General features: G+C 38.3%; 1 protein-coding gene across 2 annotated transcripts in view; it reads right to left on the bottom strand.

The window, feature by feature from the left end:
- The window catches only part of rab27b (RAB27B, member RAS oncogene family), a 77854-nt gene that overhangs the window by 6112 nt on the left and 50045 nt on the right, over nucleotides 1-21697 (bottom strand). For both annotated transcript variants that reach the window (XM_026174483.2, XM_080304498.1), the window contains exon 2: nucleotides 5014-5185. In XM_026174483.2, the coding sequence (XP_026030268.1) occupies nucleotides 5014-5166 (153 nt within the window). In that variant the 5' untranslated portion in view covers nucleotides 5167-5185. The remainder of the gene's footprint in view (nucleotides 1-5013; nucleotides 5186-21697) is intronic.

Raw genomic sequence — 21697 nt, 5'->3', positions numbered from 1 at the left:
AAAGTCTTTGCCCCCTTCCTGACTTCTTGTTTTTTTATTACTATTTTGCAAAACTGATATTCTCCTTCAGGATGTTTGGTAGACATCAGAATTCATGGTTCCATTTACTGCAGCAAGTCTTCTAGGACCTGAGGCAGCAAAATGCCCCCATCACACTACCACCACCATATTTTACTGTCTTACTGACTTTCCACAGAGTATTTTTCCAAAGGTTTTGGGGATCATCAGGATGTTTTCTGGCAAATCTGAGAAGAGCCTTTATTTTTTGGATGTTGTCCTGGGGTCTTTTATGACCTTTTGGATGAGTTGTCACTGCTGTCTTGGAGTAATTTTGGTCGGCCCCACTGCTGCAAAGGTGTGCTACCGTTTCATGTTTTCGCGATTTGTGGATAACGGCTCTCACTGCGGTTTGCTGGAGTCCCACAGCTTTAGAAATGGCTTTAACCTTTTCCAGACTGAGAGATCTCAGTTACTTTGTTGTTCATTTGTTCCTGAATTTCTTTGAAACGCAGCGTGACATCTGTCTTTTGAGGATCTTGAGGATTTTGATGGTCCACTCTGTCAGGCAGGTCACGTTTAAGGAATTTATTGATTGAGAACAAGTGTGGCAGTAATCAGGCCTGGGTGTGGCTAGAGAAATTAAACTCAGCTTTCCAAAGATGTGATACACCACAGTTAGTTTAGGATACAAAATACATAATATAAATACAATGAAATAAAAAAACAGTTTAACTTTGGGATCTTTTCATTTGTATTTGAAGAACTATTCACCACCTTACATACCCCGCCTCCATTTATTCACCTCACCCCTGCTTCAGTGAATATTTCATCAGGTATGATGAAAACTCATGTGGACAGTGATCCTGACTGGGTAATGATGAAAACTTGTTTGCAGCAGCTGGCTGGTTATGTTCCTGTCACCACAGGAAGCTTCAGGCATCATTCACACCTCTGATTCTCCCTAATGTGACACACTGTCACATTTTCTGACACCCTTTTTAGACTGAGTTTATACAGATCATGTTTGAAACAGTTATATTTGACTTTATGGTGTTCTTTCATTTTTCAAGGTGATAACTGACCTTCAGCTCAGATGGGGTGACATGAAAAGACATGCACTCTGATCGAGGAAGTCTATTTGGATAACAGACACGTCAAAGTTTCTGTTTACTTTACACTGTGGAAAGTTATCAAGGTACTATTTATTGAACCTACTTCTTATAAAGTCGTGAGCTAAACACCAGAAACATAGTGCTGTACCTTTGTTTAACAGCATAGTGTTGCTTTGCTGTCATAGCGACTAGCTTGCTCCAATAGATGCATTGAAATGAAAGAATGATGACCGCTTTGTTGTGTGTGTGTGTGTTTCTTTTAATTACATGGCTTAAATCCATCTAGACATAGTCAAGAACATGTAGTGCCAGATTCAGTTGTAGTTCTCATTCAACTTGTCACATGCTGACGCATGAGCAGCACATTTTAGCTCACTAGGTATCCCATTGGCACGATTTTACAACATGCCCTAACCCTAACCATTCAGAGGATGGATAAGAATGGCCAGACTGCTCCAAGTTCACTGGAAGACAACAGTAACTCAAATAATAACTAGTTACAAACAAAGTACACAGAAGAGCATCTCTGAGCACTCAATACAAGTCATATTTGCCTGGTGGGATGAATCTCAATTTCTGCTGTGACGTTTCATTTTTCATATCATCTCACACCAGACATACCCCTGTGTGGTAGCCATACCACACAAGGGTCAACCTTATGTCTTTGGGCTGAAAGATGTGCCATTATACTACCCCAAAGCCAAATTCCTCCTTACATCAACAGTTTCTAGTCTTCATTTGTTTGTTTAATTTAAGGCCTATGAAAGATGCGCTGAACCGTGGCTACTATGGTTACAAGTCAGATTTCTGAGATAATAATCGAGCACTAAAACAGTCGGTAATGTGAGTTTCATAATGACTAGTACCCTGCTAGTTTTGTAATGCATATTAGAGGCCAGAAGAATCAAAAAGATGTGGGTCATAATGAGCCGTTTCCTCTTGGTATGAGCACCGAAGCACAGTTTACCAGAAGTGTTCACTTAATTGTCTGTCTAGGAGTCACGAAACTTTCATTTACAAACTCTGGTTAAATGTCCCATGGGATGAACAAACTGATCCACATTCAGCTTTCAGACCTCATGAGAACTCTGAGGAAGTACAGCTGCGAACTAAAGCTGTGATCACACATTTGTCTGCTTCTGTGTAATAATCAGATAGAACGGTTTGAAAACAAGGTGTGACTTTTAAACACACACACACACACACACACACACACACACACACACACACACACACACACACACACACACGGTGATGAAACAATCAATCCTATGAGTCATCCGGAGAGGTGGGATTAAAGCAGCATTGTCTGTATTTCAGACCTGCAAAGGCAGCAGGGCACCAAAGTGACCAAACCAAGCTTCGCCCACTCTCTGATTCAGATAAGAGCATTCACAGTGAGATATTTGCACGTATTCATTTCGATGGTCAAGTATAGAAACTTTTATCAAGTCTCAGGTGAAGTTTAAAGTGGAACTCTACACAGAATCAAGTATGAAACTCTCAAAGATTATGAAAGGATTTTAATACAACAAATTTCTGGAATATAGCATGAGCGATTGGTCCTGCAGCATTAAAAGAGAAACAACAACAACAACACAGGAATTTAAAAAAAAAAAAAAAAAAAAGTCTTCTGCCTCTAGAGCAACAAGAAGCTCTGCAACCTGTCATTCATCATTTACCCAAAACAACATCTCCTTCACTGTCAGTCCAAACATGGCAATAAATTGCTTCTGTCTCATCAGCCATCTTTCAAGCCTAAAACAATTTTTAAAAGACTGTCAACTTGTCAAGACATGTCACCGTCATATTTCTTGGGGTCCATGAGTGTCAGCTCAGGAGAAAAGCATCTTATTTAGAACTGTCACCACGTTCTGTCACTATAACGTTACTGGTTCTGTCAGTGTGTGTGGTGTAAGGATCAACTTGTACGAAGTACTTTAAGCGCAGAAGTAAACTAGCTCTTAACATTAGCAGAAAGTGATCACAGAGGGCTTTTTTCTAACAACAGTTTTACAAGGCAGCTATTAAGTGGATTAAAATAATATAATTTTGCAAATTAGATTGGGGAATCAGGTGGTCCGGAAAATAAACGGATAGTCCGCAGACATGTTAGCAGCTCTCTGAGGCTGTAGTTGAACATAGTGATGATTTAAACTAAACACCAGCCTTAATGATTGCTAATGCTAATGATGCTAATGATTAACAGCTGTTTACAATGAACCTCCTCACTTAAGGGTTTAACTATACTAATTATGTGCTGATAAATAACAGTATTCAAACAAAAGTAAAACTTGCTGATCAAACCGTGTTTGCAATATTACAATATGTTAATTGTGATATGTCTTATTAAGCAAATATTGCTATTCTTAGTGCCATATCTATGAAAGACCTTAAAGAAGATCTGTTACGCTTTGCATAATTTTCTGTTCAAACTAATCCTTTGCTATACAGCCTCAGAAGTTTTATTTTCTGTATGAAACAAACTGTTTAAGCCATTTTTCCCTAACTTTAAGCCAGCTTTTTTTCTTATTGGCTGCCAGAACAGGAAGTAGGTTGGGCATCTATGCTTACAACCAGAGAGTGTTCCAGTCACTGTTAAGGATCCTTAGACCCAGCCTATTCATTATGTCCTCTGTGGTGGACAAAAAACTGAAAGATACTTTTTTTCTGGGTTCGCATTATTTAGAAGTTTGCTCACGTTTAACTGCAGATCATTGGTTACCCACTGGTTTGAGAAGTCAAACTGTGAATCTGTTTTTAAGCTGTGCATTTTTGCATTCTTGTTGTTTTGAAGACCAGAGCAAGGACTATCTGACTGTGAAAAACCCTCACACCACAAACTCAAAGAAGGGCTGTTTGTCAATCACGAGGTAGGCCAATGCTAAAGCACACCAATTATAACCCCAGGTTTTCAGTCTAAATAATCATTATATTATGTTCAATAAGACCCAAAATCGATTGATCGATTAACACCATAAACTTAACACCATATACAACCAGACTTATTTGTTCAACCAGATGACTCATCTGGTGGTTATCAGAAGGAATGCAGGTTTTAAAGCACACTGGCTACATTTTTCATGTCTGCCTGAATGAACTTCTATTAGAAACCACGACTGCAACTTGGCACATGGTAGAGTAAAAAGAAAAAGAATAAAAAACCTATATGATAACATAACCATCCCTACCCAATTAGCTCCTGAACCTTTGTCTGCTGACAGCTGATAATCTCTCATAATGCCCTTTGTTATCTGGCAGCATATGTTTTATAGCTATCAGATGAGTGCATCACCCAAACACCCTGCCCAGCGCATCCTAGAAAGTCCCCAAGCCACCTGAGCCTCCAGCACTTGATCCAGCCCTCACATAACTATCAAAAAGGAAGCTTAGGTTTAAAAGTAAAGAGGACATGTCCCCAAACTTGGGCTCAATCTTTGGAAACTAACAAGCACAAGTAAGCCCCCACTCTGAGAGCTAAATGCTTTCTTTGGAAAGCCTTCATTTATAAATACCACAGCAATTATGTTAGACGCTAACTAGTTAACAACCATCTTTTCACGGGTAATTTATTCCGGGTCATTTATTCCTGGCTGAATCTGACCCAAGTTTGTTTTCCTTGCATAAGTTAAAATAACATGACTGTAGAGTGACTCAGCTCAGCAGCCACTGTGGGAGAAAAGCAGCAGAAAACCTGGGCTTGATCTGACCCGCTGTTTGTGCTTTGATAACTAAAAGCTCTGGACAAATCAAACTGTAACTATGGTAACCAAAGTGGCTGCTAACTTGAGATGAAGATGAATTAAATGTTGTGTAAAACTACACAATCAAAAAGAAACTTCTACAAGCTACACACAGGGCGCACATTTGTTCGTAGGAATAATAAAAGGTAAGAACTCACCACTCTCTTTTCCCTGAAGTCGATGCCGACTGTGGTGATGAACTTGGGGTTGAACTTGTTGTCTGTATATCTGTACAGGAACGTGGTCTTCCCCACGCCGGAGTCCCCCAGGGCAAGGAGCTTTATAAGGAAGTCATAATCCCCATCAGTCATAGTGATGACCGCAATAAACCTGCAGAAAACAGAGTCACACAATCACGCACAGACCCACACACCAAATCCCAAGGTTTCAGCTTCCATGGGTATTCAGTTTGTCTGTGATAAAAACCAAGCCAGAAAAAAGGAAATAAGCGAGAAACAAGGAAGCCAACAAATAAGCTGAGGAACAGAACAAGGAGATGGCAACACAACCACACACACACACATGCAAACACCAACTGTCATGTTGAATTATGGTGGTGGGGATCATGGGACTGTCCAGACCAGAATATGGCTTTCTGGGAAAATAGTAACTGTGTGAGAACATAGCTAAGTGGGAAAATATTTAAGAAAAGAAGAAATGGTGTAAGAGTGCAAAAAAAGAAAAAGGAAAAAAAAAGGCAAGCACACACTTTATATATTTTACAGACTATTTTCATTTTATGCAGTTTTAGCTAAAAAACAGTCAATGAGTTTGCTGTCAATTAAACGGGAGTTAAGCATGTCAAAACCAGTGGCACCACAATACAAACCCTTGTAAGAAACCTTTTGGCGTCGCATTTACATAATTTAGATAAGGATTTTGAAGATGCTGCTGACAGGCAGGAGGCAGATGACAAAGAAAAAATCATGGACATATAGTAAAGGACGACATGCAGAGAGTTGGTGTGACAGAGGATGCTGCTGCCATAGTGACATGGATGCAGATGGTCGAGTGTGGCAAACCCTAAAGGAACCAGGCAAAAGAAGACAATAACAACCATCTTTTAACATACAGGCTTAATTTTAAGGAGGGACATAATTAACCTTTTCTAAACCAAACCAGTCACAAAGACCAAGTAAAACAAAGTATTGTTCACTTACCCAAAATGGTAAGTGAACAAAACTCTATATTGGACAAGCTTTGACCAGTGTTGGCGTCATAAATAAATAAAAACACTACAATTGTTATTTTTTAATGAGTTTTTTAAAGAATTTAATGCACTATACAATACTTATTTATCCCCTGGTGAAAGTAATTAGTCACACCATTCGTTATTTGGCTTTTTTATTACTTCATAACATTACCTCACATGCATCGTCACATGATTATCAGTAGACAATATAAACCTGAGTGCTTGAAAAGAAGGTGAAGAGACTTCTTTTTGGTTCATAAAGAGGTTTTCATCACCCCTCCAAAAGAGGCCTCTCCAGTTCTAAAAACCTGCAGAGGACACTACAGTGTTCAACTCTGTTGCAATTCAGCTCTTTTTATAACTTCACATTTCTTCGAGGCTGTCTGACCAACAACAGCACAGAGAGCCCACAGACTGACTGTACCTCATATTTGTCTCGTATTTTTTGCAGTGCCTCCATTAACAACAACAGTAAAAGTAGAAAAATGCAGAAACTGGAGTGGTTAGAAACAATTGCTGTGACGGTGCAGGCTCTGGCTGCTTGTTTGGGTTTGACAGACCAATTGCTTATTGAACCTTCACTGTCTATGCAGATGTTTGCAAATAGCCAATGTCATACTGGCAGCAGTGATTAGTTTGTCCTTTAGTTTGCACCCATCACACTTTTGTCTTTTAGTAACATAAAAATGAAAGTAATGTCAAAATCTACACTAATTAAATGCCTGGCCAATTCACCACTACATGGCTTCCTGGAGGATAATACTGTACTTTAGCCACAGCAGTCAAGCTTTTAGATCGGCTGTTGGCACGGTGACTGCTATTGTTACCTCACTTGAATCAAGGCTTCTGAAGCTTTAGCCATAACATGTTAAATGAGTTGCTTTCTGTGGATTTTGATGTTTTGTTTTTTTAAACCAATTGTTGTTGGTTTCAAATTATGTTCCCAGGACATTGATAAGGGCATCCCTCAAGGATTGATATCCGACCAACTACTTTGTACAGTGAACATAAATATTTATTTTCCAAGTGGACTGTAATGTTTTCTTTTTTTGTTTTTTGTTTTTATCTGCTCAAAAGCCACTTTGAAGCCCCACCATAAACCAGGAACTTCAATATTTCTAAAGTTCCAGTTTGGTCTGGTCATCCAGCATCATAAACACTTGTGAATTTAGCTTGCATAACAAAAATGTCCTACAAAAAACAAAAAAATAAATAAAAATTTAACAATCCTATACCAAAGGTCTTCAGCTATTTCATATTATTACGACTACCTGTGAATACTGAACACTCTATAAATGTGTTTTTCATGTGAAATTCCTAATTGTGTAAATCATTCAGGTACATAGTGTATTGTAGTCTAGTGTCTGTCTGCCTCATGGCTAAATGTGGCATATTTAGAGAGAAGATCATAAGACTAAGATTTAGTCAGCTGAGAAGAAGCATGGGAAAAATTCTGCTTTATTATAGTGAGGGCAGTGATTTGCCAGGAGGTCAAATCTCCTCACAATAACCTCACTGTACCTCAGAGAGACAGTACAATGAGAATCAAGAGTAACATATTTATAACAGACTAAAGATGGTACACTGCCACTTAACCTGGATAGTGGATTTAATAAGCATCCACTTCCTTCTTTAACCTAATCACAGTTAGTGCTTCCCAAAAAGTTGATTCTGTTCATCTGGATTTAGCGTTTTCAGTGAGTATGGATCGAGGCAGTTAGCCATTTCCAGCCAGTTACAATAAAAAGGTGGGGGTGTAAATCTTTGTAAAGCTGTACAATATTTCTTTACATTTAACATTCATTCAAATGCATTTTATATTCCTTCTCATACAGTGGTGATGAGAGAAGTTCATTGATAGTAAAATCCCTCGTGCCCAACTCTGTGCTGCCCTGGGTTCCTTTGCTAGTTTTTCTTGTGACTATGTCAGTAACTTGGGTGTACTGCTGGATAGCTCGCTCAAACTCGATAAGCAAGTGTCTGCTGTAGTGAGATCTAGCTTCCACCAACTGCGCCTTATCTCTAAGGCTAGGCATTATATTCCGCATGAGGACCTGGAGAAGCTTATTCACGCTTTTGTGACCTCCAGGTTGGATTATTGTAACTCCTTGTACTATGGTCTTCCCTCTTCTCTTCTTCTTAAACTGCAAACAGTCCAAAATGCAGCAGCCCGCCTTTTGACTGGTACCAGGAAATTTTGCCATATTACCCCTGTCCTAGCTAGCCTGCATTGGCTGCCCATAAAGTACCGTATTCAATTTAAAATATTACTCCTTACTTTCAAAACTATTAATAAATTAGCGCCAAGTTATCTTAGTGAACTTCTCAAACCACATACTCCTGCTAGAACACTCAGATCTGCCACTCAACTACTTCTGACCCAACCCAGATCTCGACTGAAGTCCCGGGGTGACCGTGCGTTTGCTCTGGCTGCCCCGGTACTGTGGAATACCCTTCCTCTCGACCTCCGCGCATCTGACTCCATTGCACTGTTCAAATCACGATTAAAAACCCACTTATTCAATCTTGCCTTTCCCTCTAGTTAATATTTCTTTTATGATTTTATATCATGCACTTCTATGCTCATTTAAATTCTTGTTTGCTCTGTACCTGTTGCTTTCCTATGTATTAGTGACAGTTATCTGTTTGCATATTTAGTACTTGCTTTGGTCCTATTTCTATTATCCTCCTCCTATACTCTATTTTACTTGTTAAGCACCTTGGCATACCCTTGGTTTTTAAGTGTGCTTTATAAATAAAGTTTATTATTATTATTATTATTATTGATATGTCAATAGCTGAAAACTCAGCTATTGACACTTCTTAGGTCTGCCCCAGGACCACCTCCTGGTAGGACAAGACCAACGGCAGTGCCCAGGAAGGGGTCCTGGGTAGATCCCTGAACCACCCTAAACCTTCAAATCAATATAGAGGAATAGCAGCTCTCCTCCAACTCCCTCCTCACCTCATCTCCAAGACTCCACACATCCCTCAGAAGCAGCTCATTTTCACTGGCTGTGTCCACAATTTCTAACTGTCAGCCTGTATCCAGAACTTATGACTGAGGATGAGGGTAGGAACTTGACTCAGCTTTCTTTACTAAAACAGATCTGTATCTCACATCACTGGAGAAATCACACCAATCCATCTGTAAATCTCCCACTCCATTTGCTTTTTTATTATTGATGTAAATACAATTTACTTTTTGTTTTTGTATTTTCAGTTAGGTGAAACTAATTCGATGAAATTGCTCTGTTCACCAAAGAACAGAAATATATATACCAACAACAAGAGATACTGGTTTCCTACTGTTCACATTCTGGCACTGGAGAACATTCCATCTTCATAACAAGCAAAACCATAAACAAAAACAAAACAAAAAAGAAAATCACAAAGAATAGAAATGGCTATAAAGAGAGGAGAAATGGGAGCTTCTGCAAAGAGAAGAGATGACATGTGTTTGTATGAGGACACGTCGTCAGTGTTACTATCAAAAGGTCCATCAGGAAGTAGTGCTTTGCTCCTCCCCCTCTGTTATCGTTCATATCTTACTGATAACAGACTGCTTTCATTCTGACTCTGATGCACAAACACACGCAGCTGCATAAACTAAGAGCTCTTTAGTTTGTGGTTACGGGTATTCTTAAGACCACATTAACATATACTCTATGCTGAATATTTTAAGCTCCTAACATGAAGCACTGCTCCATACCGTTCCTAATGTAACAGCATACTTTTTGCATTTATAATTATCAGAAGACATCCTCCATGTTGTTTAAACGGTGAGAAATGAAACTTTATCAATCTGAAGCTAAAGAGTCTTGCTTCATAACTTTATCTTTACGACATGTGAGCTGCCTTTAGAGCACTGAGGAGGAACACATCAGAACACTGACTTCCTGTTCTGGAATAAACAGCCAGCATTTCTGACAATCTGATAAATGTATGAAGAAAAGTCACACTGACTGATTTTCTTTTCTAACTTTCTTTCCTGAATAACTCCAGCCAGGCAAACAAGTCAAAATCTGCAGAGCTAAATGTTTCCTTATCATCAGGGAACAAACTTTACCAGCATCCTGTGCCATGTGACTTATATGTTGATTTGGATGTATAAAAACAGCAAACCAAATGTTTTGAATATTTATTTTTCCAAATATTGAGAAATCTTGAGAATATTGAGTTTCTCATTAACTGTAGGAACATCGTGCATTTACTGAGCTTTAAAACATGCTTTTGAACAGGGGATTTTCTTAACCTTTAAAAAGACATTCAAGAAATTAGTTGTAGGTGGTTTCAGATACAGGGTCATATAGTAGGTGGTGCAACCACTGCGTTCTGCACTGCCTCCATCACGGCAACGGTAACTTTTACCAAGTACACTATGTGCTAAACATAACCCGTGGATACCCTTGCATATAAGATTGCATATCACACCAGATTCACTTTGAAAGGCAACACCAATCACATAGACAATACTGAAGAGCATTCCCATAGAGATGGGCTCAGTAATCAAATCTTACATAGTAGTAATGATTAAATGCATTATTTATCCTCTTGGCTCCCCATCACTGTAATTAAGTATGTAATGGATTCACAATGTGGCCTAACAAAGTATCATATCCATCTATTGTCACAATGCTGCTTATACATTCAGGGGAATCTACACTTGTACAGTGAGACATAAATCCCTCTGGCAGACCCGGGGTGTAATTTTCACCATTCACTGCTGTGGTGCTCTTAACACTCGCTGACTTATTACACTGTACATTTAATGTGAAGGACAGAAAAAGAAGGTGGTGAAGTCTAGACTGTGCATAATACAACAGAATGTATTAAAACAACATTTGGAGGTGAGATTTCAAACCTGCCGACCTTAATAAGGTAGCATCACTGCATAAAAACATGTAAATCTCCCATAAACGACATAATGTAAGACAAAGGCTCTGCTTTGCTCTTTGGCCTACTTGCATAAAATCCTGTGTGTTCTTTTGATCAGGTCTTGAGCCTGTAGCAGTATGTACATATTCAGTTTGGTGGAGTTAGCCTGAGTTTTCTGTGGAACAGCTCCAACATTACCATTTATAATCACTTATTAAGTTAAATGTATACCTCTTTATCCTTACAATGCATTGCAATGCCTTATAAGCATTCCCTGAGTCTTGTAAATTAAGATTACTTTACCCATCATGAGCCATAGAGGTTTCAGGTCACAGTAAAGCAAATTTCAGCTAAATTTTCACCGCAAATCTTTCTGACAATTCATTTCAGTACAAGTCAGAAAACAAGTATATTCTTAATTGCAGGCAGTGAGTCCTTTGGAGGTCCTGGATGAGATTACCAAATAGCTTATTGGAACCACACTTCACATCATTCCAGTGTTTCCAACACATAGGTGGATAGGCAGTCCAGATACACTGAGCATTTTATTTATTTATTTATTTATTTTTTAATCTGTCCTAGACAACATAATCTATTTACCACTGGAAAGTTATCTCACTCTTATTTTGAAAGTTGCCGCTAACCAACATGCTCCAGTCTTTCCTGTCTCAGGCTTCCCTTCACACATGCTAGTCAAGCTCTTGTTGTATGCAGTCTACGTCACTCAGCCTGGATTTGACAGACAAATCAACCCTGATCGATGTCACACAAACTGTAATGTTTTGGAGTTTACATGGCGGCGATTTAGGTCTTGTAGGCCTGTTTGATGATGGCAAAAATCATAGTCCGAGAGAGATAATCATTTAACATGATTACAGGCAGAATTTAGAAAAAGAAATTTACTGAACTCTTAAAAAGAAAAAAAAAAGATGAAACTCGTGTTTTAAATTATGGGGCATTTCCTTGAACTTTAATTAGAATTCATGAATAAAATAATTAAATATGTCCCGCTAAATTAAGTTTTAGAGAGGGGCACAAACAAAATAAAGGGATCTATAATAATAATAATAATAATAAGGATAAATATATAATGGAATTTGGGAGGTAAGGGAACCCTTAATAATTATTTGTTTTGTGATTTCCAGAAAACTGGCCCCATTTTGTAGTGATTAACACATGTGCTGGTTCAATTCTAGCCGGGGACACAAATTCCTTTTGGGGGTGTGTCAGAAAGTGTAAAACTCTGCCAAATCAAACATGCGGTGCTTCCCACTGTGGTCACCCCTTGTGACAAGGGAGCAGCCGAAAGCAGAATTATCAAGGCCTGTGATCAGTTAAACTGTGCAACTCCAACATTCACTGCTTTCTGTGGATTTAGCCAAACTCAATAAGATAAGAAGAAGCTTTTAGCTTCTTTCCAGCCTTCATGCACGTTTAAAGCTAGGCTAAATGTTAGGATTCCTTCAGTGACTCTAATCAGCATCAACACCTCACAATTAAATTGACCTGTTGGCTTGATGCAACCTAACATTGACCACGAACTGGCCTTTGTTACTGCAAAATTATTTGCTACTTTTTACCCATGTAGCCAATTTACTACTGTGTCTGCCATCTGTCTCGTCTTGTTCGTAATTCCTGTTTAATAATTAAAACCATTACCATGATTATAAATTACCCGAACATGTTGATAAGATGTGAAAGAGGTAAAGAGGAGGAGATCCAATGCTATTTTTCCAAGAAAAAGTATGCTTATTAATCCAGGTTTAACAGATTCATATAGAAATGTAGACAGAAACATCAGCCTGTACTTTATGTCGAACACTAAAACTCATTATCTGCAGATGGGGGGGAAGAAAAAAAAAAGCGTTTCATCTTTGGGGTTCATTAGATCTTTATACATAATGCAACCTTGAGCCTAATTAATTTCAAATTAAATCAATAAATAATTCATTTCAGTTTAATACATTTTCAACCAAACCCAAGTTGGATTTCCAAATTAGATTTACTCTCTCAGGACCAGATGGCTCTGAGCAAAACATCCGATTTTTGTGTCGAGTTTAGAGCTACCTAGCAGCATGTGAGTGTTCACAGTTTACATGACGAGATGAAAAGCAGTGAAACAAAAACAAAGCGAAAAATAAATAAATCATCAGTTAAAGGTTCTAGCAAAATGTATCACAATACATTTTTTAGATCCAACAACACTGGTTTTTACAGAGACACATCCCAACAAAAGGATGTGTAAAAATTTCCATTGTACTACTAAAAAGCAGCAGGACACTGATGACGGCCTATCCTGGGTTAATTATTTATCCACATTCACTGGGTTCATCTGTATCTCCTCGCTGCAGTTTAACCTTTACAACTAAACTTTAAGCATTAAAAATAGCAAGCCTCTGGAGAAGTATTTGTAGCTTATTAGCTATGTAAGGTTCATGTAACCTCGCCCTCTGATTAAATGCTTTGTAGAACAGACAGAGGCAGAAGTATAAATATCTCTTCCTCTTAGGAGCTCGGAAGGAAACACGTCTGGACTTCTTTAAGTTTCCTTGAAGACGTTTCACCTCTCATCCAAGAAGCTTCTTCAGTTCTAAGAGCAACTGGTGGAAAGCCCCAGATTATAAGACCCTAGGAGTGTTCCTAAGAGGGTCCTGGACCACTTATTGATCGTCAACCTAATCACACGAGCCAAGGTATGAAAACGGGTGTAGGTCACAATCAGCAATGGTTTCGGGTGAACTCATTGTGAACCCTACCCCCACCCTATTATGTGATTTACTGAGGTCAAAAGGCCCAGGATGTGAGTGGGCGTTAAGGCATCTGGGAAGGGATTATAGATGGCTGGCAATTGGTGTCATAGGCCACCACCTCTGTTTAAAGATGGTCGTTCACAGTGGACATAGATGGCTTCTTTCACTACTCTTTTGAACCATCTGTCCTCTCTGTCCAAAATGTGAACATTGGTGTCCTCGAAAGAGTGTCCTTTGTCCTTTAGATGCAGATAGACATCAGAGTCTTGTCCTGTCGAGGTGGCTCTCTGATAAACCTGCTACTGAAGAAGTTTGAGAGGCTTCTTCATCATATGCCTAATCATAAGCTGAGCTCAACATAGATTATAGTAAATACTAGTTGCCCAAATAAGCATTAACATGATCAGATAGGGAAAAAAAAGCCCTACAGAAAACACCCACTAGGATAGGCATTTTGAATTTTAATGTCAGACATTTAAATTTCACAATTTAAACTCCCAAATGGTAACATCATGTTTACCAGTTGCACAGGAGGTCAATCTAAATATGGAGTCAATCAAAATTTGTTATAGTAACTGAGCTAAAAAAAAAAAACAACTTGAAATATGACATCTTTATTCATTATGAGGTTTCCAGTTTTTAAATCTTTAATCTGTAATACCAAAGTAATACAGTGCTTGTTTCTTTAGAAACAATCGGGCAAATTTAGTCTTGTTTACTTTAATTGCATCTGTGCCCATTAGTAGCATTGTTATGTGCAATTTGTTCATTACATTAACCACTGAGAACAGCCATGAGCAACTACTGTATTAAAAAAATAAAAATCTATATATTTTATGTATTTTAATGTCCAGTTTGCATTAGAAACCATACTGACTGCATGGTGACCGCAGGAGAAAACTCATTTAGCTCGTTTAACGTAACTATTAAGTACACCCATAAAATGTTTCCTGTGAATCCTTTATGCAATTTAAAGCAACCTGAATCAAATAAAACCAAAGCAACAAAAAAAAAAATAAAAAAATAAAAAATAAAAAAAAGAAACAAACAAAAGGAGACACCACAGAAGCAAAATGAAAGTAAAACAGAAAGTGTTGCTTTAAAAGCCAAGTACAACAGCTGAGAATTGGCTTACTTACGCCAGCTGTCCGTACTTGACAGAGAAACAATAATAAAGACACTCACTGTGAAAACAAAGCATTAACATTGGTGGAAAGAAAGTCATGTATTTTACTTTTGTCCTCTCAAGCTAATGTACCAATGTTTGTTTCTCAGTAAGCCTTTATTATTAGAAGCAGCAGACATTTGTCAGAGACCTTTGCATTTGACTGTTGTGGCCTCCAAATCACTTTAACCAGATCTGACTAATTTGTTTCCCATCTCTGCTGTGGACTCTGTTGAAAACCTGTGCTGTCATTAGCAATCTATTCTGTGGAGCCAAGCGATCAATAACCGCTAACATGGGTGAAGATTGACCCTTGATTATTCAATTTGCTCAGGCGTCCTCCTGGTTTATGTCTTGCATTGTTCCAAACCTTTCAGCAAATCAGACCCACTTAGCAAAACAGTGAGGCACATCTGGCACGGTGGAGCAGAAAGATCAAAAGCATCAATGTAGCCAAGAGGTCTAAAGAGTGCTGCTTTCATCACAAAAAATAACACTCTAAATTATGTCTACAGGAGTGAACTGCACAAACAACATTGGGAGAAGTGCATATAACGATAATACTGATTTTAACAGTACCACTAGTTTAACCAATAATGCTCAGAGATATGGTACTCGTCAGTTCTTATCTTTTAAGAGAATAAAAAAAACAAATTAAGAGTCAAGTAGACCTACATTAGACCTTCCTTAATCTTTAATCCTAATGCTAACCTTATGGAATTAGAATATCTTATTTTATTTTGTTCTTCAACATCCCTACCAACAAGAAGAAACTTTCTGAATATTTTTGTATGCCTGTTGATCAGAAAGTCCTAACTTTCTCCATAACACTCAAATCCCTAATGATAACTTAGGCTTCATGGTGCGTTCATGAATAAACTGGAAGTTGGAATTTCAGAGTTACCATCCCCAATTTAAATCTACAACACCCCTTCAGCTTGAAAACTTAGAGCAGCCCCAGCAACTTTGAGTTATTAATCCAAGATGGCGGTACTGAATGTAAACAGTAGTAAAACTAAACTTAGTTTGATGTGCCACTTTTGTGCATTTTATGACTCACTAAATAAGCCGTATGCAGAGCACTAATCAGGCTCTATAAATGAATGTGGTTTTTTTTAAAGTTTCACCACAGCTCTTGGAGGAAGAAAGAGAGCAAAGGAGAATGCAAACTCTGGGCAATTGCAATAATCTGTTAGTAACCAGCTCAGCCACAAGTGGCTTTTTGTTGGAGCACCCTCTTTGTGACCAATTTTCAACTTCCATTAACTAACTTAGTGGCGGGCTAACAGGTTACAGCAAAAATAACTTTCACCAGACTACAATGCAATCATTTAGGTGTCAGCAATACAAGGACATGGTTAATCCCCACCAAGATTATAATGCACTTTAAATAATAATATTCATGTATTGTGTATTTCACACTACCCATCTGTTTTTGTATTTAGCTACACAGACATAGCATCCCGTGGCTTCTACCCTATGCCTGTCACATGTCCTCTTGTGTCTCTGTTTGCATACAGAGTTGCTGTACTTAACTTAATAATATGTCATTAATGTCCTCTATGTCCCACTGAGGCCTTTGTTGGCAACATATTGACAGCAGTGGCAGTAGGTGGGTTTCAGAATCAGAGAAGTGCTTTACAAATTCATTTCAGTTTAAGAAAGGAAAATAAACCCCTCAGGGAACAAAAAATAAACTCAACAGTTATTGAGATAATTAAATCTGAACACAGCAGCATATCAGCGTATAACTGGAGGAATAAAGTTCCACTTTGAATTCTGAAATTGCAGATGAGATAAAAACCTCTAAAAAGCCAATAATATGGCCAATCTCCTATTTGAATATCCACACATAAGGACTAGTGATCAGACAGATTGTGTTTATAGTAACGCAGTAAAAACCTGTGACATTTTCATCAACATCAATATGTTTGGCTGTACTCAGCTTGTAATACACAACAGTACACCCAATTCATGAAAGCATTTCCACCTGCTCACAGTCTGGCACATCCTTGCAGCCACATATCTTTGCAGTAATGATGGATAAACTTCAAAACAGAAAATTCAAAGGAGGAGAAGACTGAGGAGAATTTGACAAGGAATTATTTGCAAGCGCAGTGAAAAACAACCCCACAGCAATGAGCGACTAACAAGTCACACTATAACAAGAGAGTCTGTCAAGAAACCAGCAATCATCAAATTCCATTTGCAGAGCTCTTCGTGCCCTGCCGTGATAGAAAGAAATTCTATTACATCCAGCCACATGAAACCTGATCAAATACAAATCAGACCAGAATGCTGGAATTTAGACTAATGTGCAGAGACACAATTGAACATTGTGGTCTCATGACTCTAATAGTTGTGATGTGTTTAACTTGGTTCTGTCCAACAGCTCTAGACTTGTAAACAGAATACCGCTGAGACTGCTGTGTATGGAGCTTTACACAAAGCATATTTGTTAAATAGGGAGAATCTGCTGTTTTTCCAGCATATTTGAGTGTTGCAACCATTGTATGATGAATGCTTACTAACCAAATGGTAAATGGTAAATGGCCTGTATTTCTGTATTCGCTTTACACGTCCAGTCATCCACCCATTCACACATTGGTGAGGGGAAGCTACATTGTAGCCACAGCCACCCTGGGGAGCACTGACAGAGGCGAGGCTGCCGGACACTGGCGCCACCGGACCCTCTGACCACCACCAGTAGGCAACGCCCAAGGACACAACGACCGAGACTGTCCAAGCCGGGGCTCGAACTGGCAACCTTCCGATTACAAGGCGAACTCCCAACTCTTGAGCCACGATCGAGCTAAAAACGCAGATGTCGCTTTAATTTACTACTTACCACTATGTCATACATTGTCATTGGCAATAAACTTTTCTAGACATTACGCAGCCAGACTGCAACCCAAATGTTTACTCAGTCAAATTAAACATTAACCTGACAACAGTTACACAAAAGCAGCTCTCATTCCATCAGTTGCTACTTACAGCGTCTGGTCATAGTGAGCAGAGTAAAATCATCAGCTTCACTTTCAAACTCATCTCTCTCTTCACCACAACAGACCAGTTCCCTCGCGCATGAAGTAGCACCTGAGATACCAGAACTCCTGCTCTTGGCGACTCCTGACCAACCCAGCGGTGGCATGCCACACATTCTGACCACCAACCATGTCCTCACACTTGGAGATGCTAATTCTCATCCAAGCTGAGACACTCTGCTATACCCCCACCCCAGTGTAAGCTGCAGGTCATTGCTCAGTGGAGGCAACAGAACCATATCATCTGCAAAAAACAGAGATCCCAAGATCACCAAATCCTACACGTCACACCCCTTTGCTGCACCTACAAATTCTGTCCATAACAATTATAAAGAGAATCAGTGACAAATGGCACCCACAGCTGGTGGGTGAATCCAACACCCACCGAGAATCCAACGGGATTTATCCCCAGCAATGCTCTCACTACAGCTTTACAGCAGCCAACTTGCCTACACCAACAGACCTGATATGATACTGTTAGCATAACTAGCCTAAAACATTAATCACAGTATGGGTATAAATATTAATGTTAATTGTAGCACCAATGAGAGCAAGTGATCAATGACAGCAAAGGGTAACAATGTTATTTACAGTAAATGTTGTATTCAACAAATTAATGATTGCAACACTGTAATTTATGCAGGCAATGACCCTGAACTGGGACTGACAATGGCATAACAACATAGGTCTGTGCTCTCTGAGTTGTGGCTAACTAAGAACAGTACATTTCCATTCAAGCCGTCCTGATACATTAACCATCAAGGATCTGGAACTCACAGAGCTAAAACACTAGATAAACTTGAATGCTACAAAATCCAATCCCTGAGGAGCCCCACCATCCTCCAATCTACTTCACTCAGCTTTGAAACAATCAGACACTGGTCCATTTTTCTCTGTATAACTAACTGTGTTTGACTTCTTTATCATTTTCCTTAAAACTCTGGCCTCCTTCATTGCTTATTGAGTTGACAGTCACGTGATTAGTCAGCTGATTGGATGTGTGGTTCTGCCATAAGCGAGAGTAGCAAAGGAGAGTAACAAACAAAAACAAAAAAACAAAAAAAAGCACACAGCATCATTATCAGATGGAGTGTCTGCCCCACACTCCAGGGTCCTAAAGCCAAGTGATTTGGTAATTACACAGCATTTATTAGCTCATCTTACATTTCACTAAGTAACTACTTTTCACATTTAAATGTTCTAACATCATATTTATGCAAAGCAATAGCGGGTAGAACAAGCAAATACTGTTTGTTTTTTTTAAATATAGGGAAAGTGCAGTAAATAGCAGACAATACCTGAACTCTGCAGATCTAATCAGCATACACTGTCTGCAAAATCCTATTAACACTTTAATTCAATCAAGATCTTCTGGTCTGTAGGTCCTCAATCTAATTTAGGTACTTTGTGACCTTTTCTTGTTCTATTTGCTTAAATTTAAGTGTCATTTTTTCTCATGATGAATATGATGAAATAAGGAAAAGTATCTTCTATAAGCTTATTGTGCAAGTTTTGTTTTTAAGCCTGATTGATGATTTTACAAGCCTTAAGCAAGTAATTATACAGACAACATACAAAAACATAAAACTGCCTTTTAAAGGTTAACAGTTGACTATTTAAAAAAAGATAACAAATTAACTATTATTAAATGTTATTAAGTCAATATTTTGATTTCTTTTCAACTGTGTTTCTCACATGAGAATACAAAATAAAAGACAAATTCATATTCATGTTTACTTCCAAAGTGTCAGTAAAGCCCGGAAAGTAAAGCTATAAAAGCAACAAAAATTTTTCTGATGTGGTTTTCTTTCAGTTCCTCAAGGTTCGGTGGAGAGCAATGTTTTAATAATGACTAAAAGAGTTCAAGGTTTCATGGGCCTTTTTATGTTTTTTTTAAAAACTGCTTCTTTCTTTTCACAGAAACCAGAGTCAAATATTGACTTTAGTATCGCCTCCAATATAAATCACAAAAGAGGAAATGCCTGTCACATACGAGTAGGAGGAAGCAGCATTTATTACCAACATTTTCAGTCACATCAAGTGAACTCTGCAAATTATTACAACATATTGCAGGCTTCAAATGACACCATTCCCCCCTCTGCAGTCAAACCAGTTCTGAGATAATACTGTTTAAACACAGCAAATGTGCTTTAGTCCTACGCAGTGGAAGAGGCTTTTTGTCACACACATATACACACTTTACACAAATCATCAAAAAAAATAATAATTCAGTGACACCAACATGTGGGTTCTGGATGGTAATTAAATACATCAAAGACACCTAACCTTCCCTGCGAACAATTCCTGTCAAAAATATTCAATGTTTATTATTATTATTATTATTATTATTATTATTATTATTATTATTATTATTATTATTATTATTTTAACAGCAAATTAATTTCTCGTGATATCAGCTAAATACAAATTTACTTAAGGATACAGCTGCTCTTTTTTTTTTTTAAATACTGTATATTTATATAAGGGGGGGGGGAAACAAAACCAGCCATCTGCCCATCTCTTGACACTCCAAAAGCCTCGCTCTCATACCTAATCCCACGGCTTCCTACTGAAATGAAGGTGAAGAATACAAATGTAAGCCTCAAGAATTTATTTTTTTTCCCTCCCACTGAAAACAGTGGTTGGAGACAGCAGCCTTAACAAAATGATTTTTATTGTGACCACATGCAATCAACTTGCAATTTTTTTCCTTTGAAATAGAAGATCGGGGCCAGTTTGCAACCATTGACAGTCAGATGCCGTCTTCAAAGAAAAGCTTTGGTGCATCAAGACGGTGAAAAAAAAAAACCAACCAAGCAAACAAACAGCAATAAGACAAAATCATTCTGCCATCTCATCTCCATACAGAAATTCAAATAACTACCTACATTCAGAGTCCAGCCAAAACTGTATATATTTAAAACAGAAATTCTTCCGTAAATTGTGACATACAGTAGTTGCTGCATGAAGTCAACTCAACTGCAAATTGGCATTGGTGCTCTGGAACCTTTTATATAGGAATATAACCAGAATACAACCAGCTGGCGGCCAGCTGAGTCGAGTGCACTACTGTAAAGAGTCTTGTCACACACGAGTTGCAAACCTTTGCGAATCTGTCATTGTGGTTACAGTCGGTCTGAGCTGGACTGCAACTGTTTAAAGACAGAATCACTCCCAACAAGTGACCTGTGCAATTGACCAGAGGTTAAGGGTATTTGCACACAGCCTTGGGGAAACAAACTGGTTGTCCCAGCTGCTTTCAATTGGTCACTGAATGTAAAAATTGCCTAGCAGCCATTGAGTTTTCCTAGGTGTAAAAGAGATGTCACCCAGTTTTAACCTGGTGGTGACTGAATCATAACCACCGAGTGAACGGGAAAGCGCAAAAGGAAGTAAAAATAAAGTACAAAAGCAGGACAAAAATCGCAAGCTTCCATGGACAACCTCAATAAAAACGCTGATAAACATACGACTATTTTCTGTTGATGACCAATATCGCCACATCTTCCAAAGGGCACCTTGAATATCCTGGCAATGCAATATCCTGCAATGCTACTGCATTTCCTGAGAAAAAAGGCAGTATGTTTCTGGATATAAAATTTAAGGTTTGCACAGGTATCATAATTGGTATTATTGTAATTACAAATAATTTGTAATTTAAAAAAAAAAAAAATGTCTACAGTTGAGAAGTTTGTAAAAGCACATCAACATAATTAAGCCGGAAGATCCTCTCAAACACATTCTAAAATAATGACAAAGGACTGTTTAACAAAGAGATTCATATCAGAATCTTATACACTGTTTTAGCCTGTT

This window comes from Astatotilapia calliptera, chromosome 7 (genome assembly GCF_964374335.1).
Source record: "Astatotilapia calliptera chromosome 7, fAstCal68.1, whole genome shotgun sequence".
In the NCBI taxonomy this organism is placed as follows: Eukaryota; Metazoa; Chordata; class Actinopteri; order Cichliformes; family Cichlidae; genus Astatotilapia; species Astatotilapia calliptera.
This window is presented reverse-complemented; position numbering and strand designations above follow the sequence as displayed.